This window comes from Bos javanicus, chromosome 4 (genome assembly GCF_032452875.1).
Source record: "Bos javanicus breed banteng chromosome 4, ARS-OSU_banteng_1.0, whole genome shotgun sequence".
NCBI lineage: Eukaryota > Metazoa > Chordata > Mammalia > Artiodactyla > Bovidae > Bos > Bos javanicus.
In genome coordinates this window covers 16707133-16722266 of record NC_083871.1, presented here as the reverse complement: position 1 = coordinate 16722266, position 15134 = coordinate 16707133, and the positions used below count along the sequence as shown (strand labels likewise).

Sequence of the window (15134 nt, the reverse complement as noted above, 5' to 3'; positions counted from 1 at the left end):
AGAGGCACAAACTATTAGGTATAAAATAAGCTACAAGGATATACTGTACAATGGGGGTGTAGTCACTATTTACAATAACTGTAAACAGTTAGAACCTGTAGTAATTGTCAATAGTATATACCTATAATATATAACAGTATACAGTTACTATGCTTCAATTTTAAAAATTACTTATTGTGCATTAGGAAATGAAACCATCAGCAGTAGTGTGATTTGATGGCCTAATGGAATCAACAGAAACAAGTGTACAAGCATGCCTTGATGACACACTTTTGGCACTAGTTGGCATTACCTATTGTATTGAACACCTTCGTTTTCAGTGAACTCCAAGATCAAACTGTGAAAGAGCAAGGAGAACATCTGACTTTTACAAATAGTTTCTAAGATTTCTCCGTAATTTCAAAGTCAACCTTTTATGTGAAGGTTTGTTGTTGTTGAATCGCTAAGTTGTGTCTGACTCTGTTGCAACCCCATGGCTCCTCTGTCCATGGGATTTCCCAGGCAAGAATACTGGTGTGGGTTCCCACTTCCTTCTCCAGGGGATCTTCCCAACCCAGGGATTGAACCCATGTCTCCTGCATTGGCAGGTGGATTCTTTACCACTGAGCCACCAGGAAAGCCCTTATGAGAAGGTTACACAATTAAAAAAGAAAAAGCAACACAGCTATAGACAGTTAAGATCTTTCTTAGATCAGCATATAGCAAAAGGTAAGGAGGAAAAAATGTTTATCTGTGGCGGATTCATTTTGATATTTGGCAAAACTAATACAATTTTGTAAAGTTTAAAAAAATGAAAAAAAAATTAACATTACAACCCTTGTCACTTGTATTTTTGAACTTTGTTCTCAAATAAGACTGTTTTGAATTAACTGGGACTTCACTTACATTCCCAATGTTAGGCCCGTGTTTTACATTTTACTCTGCATTCACTGAATTGATAATTTACAAATGAAGCAAACAAACTCTAGTTGCTCCTTTGTTCTTGTGTACTGACAATACACAAGAGCTTCTTTTGCAAACATAATCCTGATAAGTAGCACAACACCGCTCAGTATTGTCTTCAAATGTGACTTGGCGTCACCAACATACTAACTGGTCACTCAGACTTGTACACAAATGTGAACAAGTCACTCTGAATCTATCCGACATGGCAGTTAAAAATGAAAGCAAATCACCCTATTGAAGACAGTCTTCAAACCGATTTATAAACTAAAATCATGCCTCTTATTAATCACAATGGTAAAACTAAACTGAAAATAAATTTCAGATTACCCAGAATATTTTATATCTGGAAAAATAATTAAGGATCTTAGGAGAGTTCTTCTGCTAGAACCTTAGTTTTCACATTCTTGAGCTTTTTAGATGAACAAATTTCCAGGGACATCAGTTTTCAAAAATCTAAAACACAGTGTTTCATATTAAAGTGCTCCAAAAGTGTCCTACAGAAGGAAAAAGTTTCAATATAATTTTAAATGTGCACTTATATATTTACAGAGTGAAACTGAAGGCAAAACAAAATGCTATGTAAAAATTCAGTATTTCTCCTCTCTCCTCATTCTTGCTTAAAGGGAAATGGCATTATAACATCTCTAAGCAGATAACCAAATGTAATGTTAAACTTATATAATAGTCACCTGAAAGCCTGTTCCTTCTCTGACATTCACTGCCTTATTCACAGTGGTAACTGTTTTCCCATGTTCCAAGCTAGAACCTTGGTAGAACTCTGCCTTTATCCTCATTTTTCTAATCCCTCACCTTGTCCATCTAATCAACCACCAAATGCTGCTGACTCTTCTTCAGTCTATTTCTTCCGATTCCTCTGCCTGTGCTATCCCTCCTCATCTTTGCCCAACACTTGTGGTTTCCCAACTACAGTGCACTAAACAATCTGCTGACATGCAGGAGGAAATCTGGAGAACATTTATACGCATTTACTTTTTATCCCTAAAAATAAGAAAACTTTACCAATACATATTTTGTATATGAATTTAACTATGTACTTAGATAACTCAGAAATATATACATTCACATTACAGGTATAGATTAATAACTGCTGAAAAAAGTGTGTAATAAGCCAAGTTTGGAGATTCAGGACTAGACTATTAAAATAGCATCTTATCTCCTCTTAAAGTCTCTCTCTGCTTCTATAGCTTTATCCTTAGAGCTGGTCATGTCCTTTAGCTGGCAAAAGTTCTTCACTTAGTTGTCTGTTTATTTCAGCAAGGCTACAAGGCCCTTATGAAATAGTGGCCTTCCTACCTACATCTCCACTCTTACTGCTTTCTCCTCCCTACCACTTATTCCTGTGCTCCAGCCATACGATTTTGTACTGTACTCAACAGGCTCTTTCACAGCTGAATGACTGTGAAATGGCCATTCCTCTTGCAAAGGCGGCAACAAGTAGTGTGAAGTTCCTACAAAAGATTTCTGCTGGCCTCTGGACTCCATAGACTTTAGGAAAGTTAACTTCACTTTTCTATGCCTTAGGCTCCCCATTCTTAAAATAATGACACTGTCCCTACTCACAGGATTGTGGTAATATTACAGGAGATAAAAAAGGTAAAGGCACCTGAGCACATTTAATCATCATAACAATCCTATGAGGCAGTACCATCATTTCCCAGAAAACCAAGATACAGAGAACCTGAGTGACTTGCCCAGAGATACACAACTAGTCAGTGGGAGAGCAGAGATTCAGTGGCTGCAGCAGAGTCAGAGTCCATGATCGTCACGCTATCTGCATCACTGTTTTGATCTATCTCAACTGTAGTGTCCTCATGAGACTAGATGATCAAGTTCCAATCTAACATTCTAGGCTTCTACTTAAGGTCTGAGAGCTTAGGCAACAGCTCTACTGGGTCTGCCTTCTATTACAAAGGCACAGTGCAAAGAACGGCTTCAATGCTTCCTATTTCTTCTTAGAGGAACGTAACAGATAACAGAAAGAAAAAATTCAACAGATTCTCCTTTTCTCTAGTCTACTTGATACCCTGTTTTTTCCCTAGTCATGATCAGAGTATAAGATGAGATAGATTTTAGCAAAGTTACTTTATTTTCTGTAATTTCAATAGGAAATCTGAACTTTATGGTTTCTTTCTCACCAAAGACCTGTCATCACTGTTAGCGTAACCTTAGAGTGGTTACTCTTTACTGTCTTTTTTTTTGGGTAGCTGGGAGGATTATCCTACTCTTCCCAAAGATTCAAAAACCTAACATATATAATTAAATAACTTAAAAGGATTCTATTGTTTTTAACAATATATTCTTTTTTTTTTTCTAATTTTATTTTATTTTTAAACTTTACATAATTGTATTAGCTTTGCCAAATATCAAAATGAATCCGCCACAGGTATACATGTGTTCCCCATCCCGAACCCTCCTCCCTCCTCCTCCCCATACCATCCCCCTGGGCCGTCCCAGTGCACCAGCCCCAAGCATCCAGCATCGTGCATCGAACCTGGACTGGCAACTCGTTTCCTACATGATATTTTACATGTTTCATTGCCATTCTCCCAAATCTTCCCACCCTCTCCCTCTCCCACAGAGTCCATAAGACTGTTCTATACATCAGTGTCTCTTTTGCTGTCTCGTACACCGGGTTATTGTTACCATCTTTCTAAATTCCATATATATGCGTTAGTATACTGTATTGGTGTTTTTCCTTCTGGCTTACTTCACTCTGTATAATAGGCTCCAGTTTCATCCACCTCATTAGAACTGATTCAAATGTATTCTTTTTAATGGCTGAGTAATACTCCATTGTGTATATGTACCACAGCTTACTTATCCATTCATCTGCTGATGGGCATCTAGGTTGCTTCCATGACCCAGGGTGGCTGAGGCACTGCGAACAATATATTCTTTAAAAATGGACATACCATGAAAGAATACTCATATACAGGGTTATTGTTACCATCTTTCTAAATTCCATATATATGCATTAGTATACTGTATTGGTGTTTTTCTTTCTGGCTTGCTTCACTCTGTATAATAGGCAAAAAAAAAAAAAAAGAATACTCAAAAAATCTCCACTAATCATTACTCTATACTAATGATAGGCAGCACTGTAGTTGTTGAGGATAAAGTAATGAGCAAATTAAAGTTACCTGCTCTTGATGGAGCTTATATCATAGTAAATAGATAACTGGAGATTAAGTGAAATTTATATATGCATCCATGCTCACTAGTGTCCGAGTCTTTTGCAACCCCATGGACTGTAGCCCACCAGGCTCCTCTGTCCATGGGATTTTCCAAGCAAGAGTACTGGAGTGGGGTGCCATTGCCTTCTCTGTGAGTTGTATACTTACTAATAATTTTGAATTAAGAATAGTAACTCATCCACAGAAAGTTAGCACAGCAATTGCCAAGAATCCCAGGGACGGGGGAGCCTGGTGGGCTGCCATCTCTGGGGTCACACAGAGTCGGACACGACTGAAGTGACTGAGCAGCAGCAGCAAACATTCCAGAAAGAGTGGGGAAAGGCATTTACTGGATGATTAAACACATCAGATAATGTGAATATATATAATTTCAGATGCAATCTTGAAAAAGCAAAACAGAGAAGATGAACTTAGGGACGTAATTCTCCAAAAGTTCAGTTTTTAACCTATAGAATAACTCCTTTTGGGGGGTAAGAGTTCTACACTCTTTGTAATTTTACCACGGAGAGGTTCTTCTAGGATAATAAGCACCTAGAATCATGTGGGGATAACCTTTTGATCGAGAAACAGATCAAGGCTCAAACGAAGTGATTTTCAAGGTGTGGTAGCTAAAACAAGTGTATCTAACGTTATCTATTTTCACAATATAAACCACAAAGAAAAGTGCCACCGAATTTTGGCCGATGAGGCTGCCTAGAAGATGGAGGGTTAAAGTATGTTAAGGGCAAACGCCAAAGAGTGTTAAGAAACAGAGCCCTCAAGATGACTGCAAATAGAGTTTAAAATGTATATAGAAAGGACTCAGACATCAAAGAGAGTCTTTTTCAAAAGTCTGGCTAGGGTCAGCCCTAGACCCTGAAAAGATAAAACTGTTTCTTTCTTTCCTGCAACTATGGACTTCTCAGTCCTAATACCTACAGTTCAGAAATATTAATGAGTTAAATCATGGTACAAGTTAAACAGACTGATGTGCACTGGCCCTGGAAACTCCATCCACATGATATACATTGTTCCTGTTGGGAAACCCAGTTTCAGTTCCAAGTAGCCAATTTATGGAATCTTGGAATACAGCTCTTAGTGGCTGGCCTGAGTAGAATGGTTCAGTTGACTTCATGATTAGAATAATCAATGTTTCCACAATATCTTGCAAAACTGCAGAATTTTATAACAACTGCCTAAGTGAACTGTGCCAAAGATCAACTGTAAGTGGCAGACTGAAGTCTAGATTTTGTGACTTGGTACCAATAAGGAAAGCTGGCAGAGCTGCTCAAAGAAATAATATTTGACACTGCGATTTACATTATATAAATGACTGTTTTTCTCCCTTGCATTTGGGTGTGATAAGGTAGAATTTAGGCTAACTAACCATAGGATATATTCTGGAGATGTGAAGATGAGAACTCTTATTCTGGATCCCTGAATTCTCCACAGAAATCATTGTGTAGACCTGTGGCTGTTACTTGGTTAGTTAGCCAAGCAACTTTACACATGATAGCTGGCTGCCTTCACCCTTTAAGTCACTGGAAAAATCTGTCCAAAAACCACCCAACTCAAAAAAATAAAACCTGAAAATAGTCTCTTAAAGGCTAGACTTTTCTTAATAGAGTGTTTTTGTCCTGGCACTGCAATTGAAAGAACCAAAGAAAAACCAACATGCTAATCAACTAAAATTATTTTATAGGTCTCAAAGTATACATGTGTCATGGAGAAAAACAGATGTTAGGGATAAGCAGAAATAACAAAGTCAGGAAAAGGATAAGTATATAGCAGATGAACACTAGAAAAATAATCACACCAGCCCATCTCTCATTAGAGCAATAAACTCACATGCCTATCCCTCTCCCCTGGGAGCATGCCAATTCTGGATGTCTAACCTAGCTATTCCACAACAGCAACTTCAGAAAAGGTAGGTGCTCCAAATCAATCCAAACCTCTTAGAAATCTATAGCTTCCCTTTTTTCTTTACAGGAAATAAATATAAAACAAAAGATCAATTTAAGCTTTACTGTGGAAAAGTGAAAATTATAAGCTAGAATTAGTATTGTAAAAAACATTGGGCTGTTCATAGGGAAGCAATGAGTTAGAGATTATTCTATAGTTTGAATGACTTAACTATGTAAGTTTCAGAAACTGCAAAACTGACAACTCCCTCTCCTTTGTCCCTTTAGTATTCTGAATACACTTGTGTAATAGTGTATTATTTTTTAACATTACTATTAATCCTTATTAGAGTATAAACCTCTTAAAAATAGGTATCACATCTTCCTCTTCTCTATTTCCCACTGTGCAGTACAGTGCCTGACATACGGTAGATGCCTAAGAAACGTATCTTGAATAAACCAGAAGCATAAACTCAGCTGAAATACATAAACCTCCACTCCCAATCCTAAAATACATGTGTATGTATGATACAGACACATATACATATGTATGTAAGAGAGATGCTTTTTAATTTTCCTTCACAAAGAAGGTAGTTGATTTGAGAACTAGAAACTGAACATTATAATAGGTCACACAGTTTTCCAGAAAACAGTACTATAAACTTGATCTTAATTACAAAGTAATGCCTCAAAGCTACATTGGTAAGTATATTAAGAAACTTATGTCATGAGGTCTTAAATTTCTAAACTGAGGTAGTTTTGTAGAAAATGGAAATGTGTCTTAAATGATTCTGCAATCTCCTTAGTTTCTAAAGAAATTTTTTAAAAAATGACTATTAGTCACACCCAACACTATTTATTCAATGTTTACTACATACCAGGAGTTGTGCTAAGCACTTTGTTCCAATATCTCATTTAACCCCAACAGTGGTATGAAGTATAAAACAAGTATTATTACCCTGTTTTACTAAGAAAATAATTTTTTTTAAAAAACTGTTGGCCTTAGAGATGATCTGAACCAATGTTCTTATTTTACATTTAAAAAAGAAACAAAAAAACACAAGAGGAACAGAACATTAACAGGCAGGTATCTGGTAAAAAGAATAAAAGGGTATAGAAAAACTATATACGACCAAAGGCAAAGTCTTAGGAAAAAGTCTAACTTCCCTAAAAAATCGTCAGAATTCAGATTTATTATACTATTTCAGAGAGATATATGCTCACTGTGGTGTTATTCACAATATCCAAATCATGGGGACAACCTATGTGTCCATGAACAGATAAATAAAGAGAATGTGGTTCTAAGTGGCTGTGAGACTGCCTCATCGGATACACTCCCATAGAGGCCGGGAAGGCAAGCTCACAAACAGCAAACCAAAATGGAACTCACCTATCAATTTCCTAATACATCTCCCTTTAGGTTCAGCATCTCAATTACCCATAGGATTATACTTAGAAGAAAAAAAAAGTCCAGAATTTACTGCCTAGCCTTATATCACTGTTATTTTTACTTTTCCTTTTAACCCAACTACAAGTGCTAATAAGTAGCAAAAGTGATCTGCAGTTATCCTTTTTACTGGTATAACAAAAAATACAGGTTTTGGAATCAATCAAACAATATTTGCTTTACCATTTATCACCTGTGCATCCTAAAACAAGATATGACTATTAACCTTCAAAACAAACCCTGCTACTACAAGCAAGGTGTCTTCTTGTTTATTATGAAACATCCATATTAAAAATGTGAGGAATTGATTCAAGTGTCTGCTGTGGTAGGACACCTTAGTGTATTGGAAGTTCCCTAGTCTGACATTCTTTGAAACAGACATTCCAGTTGAAGCAGAGAGATGCCTAACTAAGGTTCTGCTTTCAATACATTCTTAATGGAGGAAGAGAACTCCAAGGTTTCCAGTAAGGCAAGGGTGAAATGAAAATGGAGAAGCACTGATATCCACCCACAGAAATAAAAGCAGACGACGAAGTCCAAGGGAGCTTCCCTCTAAAATCTAAGCAGAGAGTCAGGTATAATGATGACTGAAACAAGCCAGACCAAAAGAACACAGACTGCATCATTTCATTTCTGTGAAATCCAGTAATGGGGAAAAATTAGGCTACAGTGATGGAGAAGAGAACAGTGGTTACTTCCAGGCGGAGAGCAGAAGGATTCTTTTTGGAAAGGGAGCTAAGGAGCCTTCTGGGATGCAAAATATGTTCTGTATCTTGATCCCAAGAGGTAGCTGCATGAGTGCAAACGTGTAAAACTTCAGGGGGCTTAGCACTTAATATTTGGGCACTTTAAATGCATTAATATCTCAAAACAAAATGAGGGGACTGGGGGTCAAGCCAGGACAAGGCCCATAAAATCCTGTAAGATTTAGTAAACTTTATTTTTTTCATGTTTTTAAAATTTTGTTGCCTATGATCTGTTTTTCTGTGGTGACAAGCAGTAAATGTGTTACAGAGGAAGTGCAGTATTCCTTTGTAAGTAGCTAGGAAGGTGGCGGTTGGGCAGTCTTTGGGACTGTCTGTGACTCAGGGTCCAGAAACTGAAAAAAGAGAGTGAACACTGGCAGTTAAGTGCCTGACACGAGGACAGGAGGACACGGGCAGTGAGAGCCTGACAGGAGGACACAGGCAGTGAGGGCCTGACAGGAGGACACGGGCGCTGAGGGCCTGACTGAGGACAGGAGGACACAGGCGCTGAGGGCCTGACTGAGGACAGGAGGACACGGGCGCTGAGAGCCTGACTGAGGACAGGAGGACACAGGCGGTGAGGGCCTGACAGGAGGACACGGGCAGTGAGGGCCTAAAAGGAGGACAGGAGGACACAGGTGGTGAGGGCCTGACAGGAGGACACAGGCAGTGAGAGCCTGACTGAGGACAGGAGGACACAGGCGGTGAGGGCCTGACTGAGGACAGGAGGACACAGGTGGTGAGGGCCTGACTGAGGACAGGAGGACATGGGCGCTGAGGCCTGACTGAGGACCGGAGGACACGGGCACTGAGGGCCTGACTGAGGACAGGAGGACACAGGTGGTGAGGGCCTGACTGAGGACAGGAGGACACAGGTGGTGAGGGCCTGACTGAGGACAGGAGGACACGGGTGGTGAGGGCCTGACTGAGGACAGGAGGACACAGGCGGTGAGGGCCTGACTGAGGACAGGAGGACACGGGTGGTGAGGGCCTGACAGGCAATAAGCCCCACGGGTTCTGCACTCTTATTGGTGTTAATAATTCATCTATATACCATAATATAATCTGTGATGTGCTGCAGGTACTTGTTAAACTTTATCTTACTTGGTTAAAAATATCCTCATTTTCCAACAGCATTTTTAGAAATTATTTCCTTTCAAATTAATCTTATTAGGACATCTAACCTCAGGCACGAGAACCCTAAAGTCTACCATAACCATCCTTAACTCTGGACAATACCGAGGAAAAAACTGTGTGTTGTATTATGTGAAGCTGTCCACACTCATTTTATAGCTTTCATTAACTGTTAGAACCACGCGCTGTGCTCCTCTGACACATTTATGGAAGATGTTTGCGAAAGTCACAAAGAAGGGGGTACGTGAAACCAATGAACAAACAAACCTAGATCCACCGATCCTTTACAGTCCCACCATTCAACAAAAGAAAAAAGGTGATGTAATGGTCTAAGACAAAGGAAGTATAATGAGCAAGGCCCTGTAACACACCCGCTACCTAAGTGGATGATCCCATCCTCACCTTTATCACGATCATAGAGTAAATCTTCTGTTGAGCAGGGGCTGCCGTCCTGGGATTCCGGGGGACAGAAGGGAGAGACACAGGGTGAGTGACTGCTGCAGCTGCTGCTGCGCTCCTGCACAGAGGGCGTCTGTGTGTCGATGCTTCGAGTGCTGCTGCTCCGGTAGTGAGCAGGGAGGGGGGCTCTCCGACCATCGGGGATGTCCAAAGGCTGGAAGAGCAGCAACCGTCACACAGTCAGTGACGGTTCATACACTTCATCCGTACAGAAAGCACATGCTGTTTCTTTTGATTTCACTTTTCACTATTATTGCCAGCATAGCTGATTCTTCAGAGAATAAAGATACCTATCTTAGGTCATCCTTTCTGCCAGTTACCTTTAGGTCAGTACTCCCAGGAATACTCCTCTAGGACAGGGGCGTCTTTTAACACTGGATCCTAACTGTGCCTGGCAGACAGCAGACACTCAATAAACATTTATCCAAAGAATTAGTCAAACTGCTCCAGAAACCACTTTGACTTGCTAATAAGAAAAGAGAAATCTCATATTCACAGGTATGGATTTCCATTTTTCATTTTTTCTTTTTTTCCTTTTACAAGCCAGGAACAGGTTTTGCAGGTTACCCAAAGTGTCTAGTAAACAGACTTATTCTAGTAGAACTGAATGGAGGATACTAATATAACTAAACAATTCTACTAATTTGGTATCCAACTGAGTAGGACTACTAATGGATTTTGCCTAGTTCTAATGCATTGTTCTGAGTGACAAAAATAAACAGAAATGAAATTATAATTGTAGACTCATATATGAATCATGTATTTTCAACCTAAGAAGACCCTAGACCTCATCAGTACAGTATCTTCACCAATAAAGAACTTATAGAGCTCCTGCTGACATGATCATTTAAATGGCATCAGAGCTTCTGACTCTTTCTACTCTGCTTCTGCTGTAAAGACGTATCTTACTCATCAGCAAGCTAACAAAGTGAGGTCAACAAATACAATGTATATATTAACCATTTACAGTATTTTTGTTGTTATATAGACAAGGATGAAATGCTGGGAAAAAAGAACCAGTATATGCTTAGTTTATTTACAACTTATTTTCACTATTTACAGGCTATCAATCCTGAGGTTTGTCATTTCAGAGATTTTAGAAACATTTCAGAGATTTTAGATTTAGGAACATTTGTCAGATGGAAAATGAATTAAGGTACAACATGAGACTCAAAGAGTATCAGTTTTTTCTGTAACAAGTAAAGGCCAAAACCTAAAATGAAAACTTCATTTATCTATGCAAAGTTGCTAAACCAAAACTATACCATCTTTACAACCTGACAATGACCATGCTACTATAAAGAATATAGTCACTTATGGAACATTAATTCATTTTGTAACAAATAACAAAAGTAAAATTTTCCAACTTAGGAAAGAAATATTCCCAAAGATATATTAATTTACTTGGTCAAATGCTAAGAAAATAATTATTTTATTACATTATTTTCTTTTACTTAACTAAATTTAGATTTTAATTACAACTCTGCACTAAATTCTAAGAAATCACTGGTGCAGGGTTTTTGTTTTTTTTTTTTTGACAAGATTATATGATAGATGTGGGAGTTTCTCAGAACAATCCATCAGGAAAGATCATTTTGGAAAATACATGAGGCCTTTATGACAGAGATCTTTCTTAAAATTTGTATGTTTAAGTCGACAAAAATCTTACTTTAATAAAATGTCAATATTGGTAATCAGTAAAATAATAATGTATCAATTTGTAATTTAAAAAGTTTAAGAACCTGAGTTATCTTTTATTCATGTCCTATTTGATAAACACAATTTTTCTGTAGTCCCACTTCTGAATCTGTAACTGGATAATATATATACCAATTTCCTTAACCAACTTCTGTTTTGTTGGGGAGAGGGTTCAGAGAATTAGAATAACAAGACAGATTTTAGAGGTTTACATATTTACACAAAATAATGATGGAAATTATAAAGGCTTAGAACAAAGGTCCGTCTAGTCAAGGCTATGGTTCTTCCTGTGGTCACGTATGGATGTGAGAGTTGGACTGTGAAGAAAGCTGAGCACCAAAGAACTGATGTTTTTGAACTGTGGTGTTGGAGAAGACTCTTGAGAGTCCCTTGGACTGTAGGGAGATCCAACCAGTCCATTCTGAAGGAGATCAGCCCTGGGATTTCTTTGGAAGGAATGATGCTAAAGCTGAAACTCCAGGACTCTGGCCACCTCATGCGAAGAGCTGACTCATTAGAAAAGACTCTGATGCTGGGAGGGATTGGGGGCAGGAGGAGAAGGGGATGACAGAGGATGAGAGGTCTGGATGGCATCACTGACTCGATGGACGTGAGTCTGAGTGAACTCTGGGAGTTGGTGATGGACAGGGAGGCCTGGCGTGCTGCGATTCATGGGGTCGCAAAGAGTCGGACATGACTGAGCGACTGAACTGAACTGAACCGGAGAACATTTATATACTTAGGAAGCTACTGGCAGGCTCGTCTGCCAAAATGATAACATTTTGATTTATTAAAACTTTGAGGCATGCTTAATCATAAATCTAAAAATTCTTAATATTTTAGTTATTACTATGTAGGTTACCCCAAAGTAATTCTGAAATATCTACTGTGAAATTAGAATATGACTTATTTAAAATCAGAATTACATGAGTATATTTAATTTTCTAATATAGTTTTGCTTAGCAGTTCTTAAAGAATTAGCAAATGTGACTGATTATCTCATCCTGAAAAAATTAGACCAGTTTTACCTCCTTACATTACTGTTCTTGAATGTCACATAATGTATAAAGGAAACATTTTAATGGTATGCACAGCTAAGCTAAGAGCACAATTTCTAAAGGGTTCCTTTCTGGCCTAATAAATATAACGTAAAAATTTAACTCTTAGGGAGAGTAAAATGGCACAACCTTTTGGGATGGTAATTTTAGCAATATTAATCAAAATTTAAAATGTGCAAATGCTCTGACCTAGCAATTTCACTGCCTGGAAATTGTCTGCCAAGAGCACACCGTGTTTTCTAAAGCACTGCTTATGACAACAAAAATTGACAACAGTCTAAATGTCCACCAGTAGGGGACTTTTAAATTATGGTACATTCATATAATGATTCAACATATATTGGCATACAGGCACATATCTGGAAGAATATACAATAAATTATGATTAGTGCTCATATTTGCTAAGCAATATTGAAAGTTGGAAAAAGGTTTTTTCAATCAATTTTATAAATATAAAATTATGTGAATTTTGAGATGAACTCTAAATCAGTGTTTAAAACCTACATATTATTTGAAGGAATCAGATACACATTTGACATAAATCATATTTTAGTTCTAAAAAACCATCAGAGAGATAATTAAGCCAAAAGCTACTTGATGTTTTCTTTTGTTGAATATACCTTTAAAATGTGGTCAAATATAGGTTCATGTGCAGGAGTGTCCAGATTTCTATTCTGGGACAGAGATAGTTTATAAAGTATTTTTGATTAATTCAAATGGATGCAAGACTTAAATATATGTGAAAACTAACACCATAAAAGCCTAAGAGGAAAACACAAGACTAAATCATTGTGACCTTAGATTAGGCAATATTTTCTTAGATATGAACAGTGAAAAGGACAACCCACAGAATGGGAGGTATTTTCAAATCCTCTAATAAGGACTTCTTATCTAGAAAGTAAGAACTTTAGACTTTTTACATTTCAATAGTAAAAAGACAACCTAATTTTGACATGGGGCAAATGATCTAAATAGACAGTTTTCCAAAGAAGATATACAGTGGTCAACACCATAATGAGGTACCACTTCACACCCATCAGAATGGCTATAATAAAAAAGGTAATTATAAGTTGCTTTAGATGGAGAAATCGGAACTTTCATACACTGCTGGTGGGGATGTAAAATGAAACAGAGTGGCAACTTTGGAAAACAATCTGGCAGTTTCTCAAAAGATTAATCAAAGAGTCACCATACTAGCAATTCCACTTCTAGGTATGTACTCAAGAGACATGAAAATATCACGTTCACCCAAAAACTTGTATATGAAGGTTTTTTTCACAGCAGCATTATTTTTAACAGACAGAAAGTAGAAATAATACAAATGTTCATCAATTAATGACTGGATAATAAAATCTGTATGAGCGAATATTATTTGGCAGTAAAAAGGAATAAAAGTACAGATACATGCTACACTATAAATGAACCTTAGTTCAGCCTTAAAAACATTAGTCTGAGTGAAAAAGGCCTGATACAAGGGCCCTGTATTGCATGTCTACCTTTACATGAAATATCTAGAACAGGCCAACTCACAGACCAAGTACGTTCGTGGTTGTCTCACTGGAGGAAAAGGAAGAGATGACTGCTGAAAAGTACGGAGTTTCTTTTGGGGGTGATGAAAAAGCTGTAAAGTTGATTGTGGTATTGACTGTGTAACTGTGAACATGCAAAAACCACTGTACACTTTTAATGGGTAAACTGTACGGTATTTGAATTATATCTAATAAAGCTGTAACAAAAAAGACTGAGATAGTTCACAGTATTAAAGAAAAAAGGGATTCAAATATCCCATATACCCTTACCTTGGACACATCCTCCTTCCCATTATTTTCTTTAATGAATACCTTTTCTAATTCGGGACTTATTCCTTCTACATTGCAGGGCACACGTGAAACAGATGATTTTGGCACAGATATATTTGACAGCGGCATAGGGACTGATCTTGATCCGGTAGCCTACAAAACACAAGGTAAGGTGGCATCGAATTATTTATGGATGAAGAAATTATGAACTAAAAAGCAAGGTAAATCTTAAAACAGAAACTCAGTGAGCAGTTATTTTGACATTTCAGATAACAATATAAATTCAGGTACACATACAGCAATTTAGGTTCCAAAGTAAGAAGGTAAAAATTACAGAGTCAAAATAACCCTTTATGGAAGTGTAAAGCTATAATTGTAAACTGTATACATTTTTTCAGCAGAATATCAGACAGAATCCTCTGTACTGTTTTTTCATTCATTTTTCTGTTTTTACTGAAAAAGCACAGTTGAAATCATGTAAACTGAGTATACCATGTGACTCTTCAGCTCTGCTCTATGCTTACGTGTGTGCGTGTTTAAACGATTTGTTCCCCACACTGTGACAATCCCCATCTAGTATTTTTCATTTATACTTTATCCACAATTTAAGAAAACCTTTTGGATTACTAAGTAGTATGGCAACAATATCATGATAAGTTCTACAACACTCACTTAACAGCTTTAAGGCTGTTTTCAAAAGTCCTTTGGAGGACTTGTAAAAATTAATACCCCTCATAGCTGTCCTGTGGGAGG

The 15134-nt window shown here is 37.7% G+C and overlaps 1 protein-coding gene across 4 annotated transcripts in view; it reads right to left on the bottom strand.

Annotated features, from left to right (window-relative positions):
• GLCCI1 (glucocorticoid induced 1) overlaps positions 1–15134 on the bottom strand; it is a 107255-nt gene that overhangs the window by 9009 nt on the left and 83112 nt on the right. For 3 of the 4 annotated variants that reach the window (XM_061413536.1, XM_061413537.1, XM_061413540.1), the window contains exons 5-6: positions 14382–14534; positions 9770–9980 (exon numbers count right to left, since the gene is read on the bottom strand). In XM_061413536.1, coding sequence (XP_061269520.1) covers positions 9770–9980; positions 14382–14534 — 364 coding nt within the window. The remainder of the gene's footprint in view (positions 1–9769; positions 9981–14381; positions 14535–15134) is intronic. The other variant, XM_061413538.1, reaches the window with a different exon arrangement.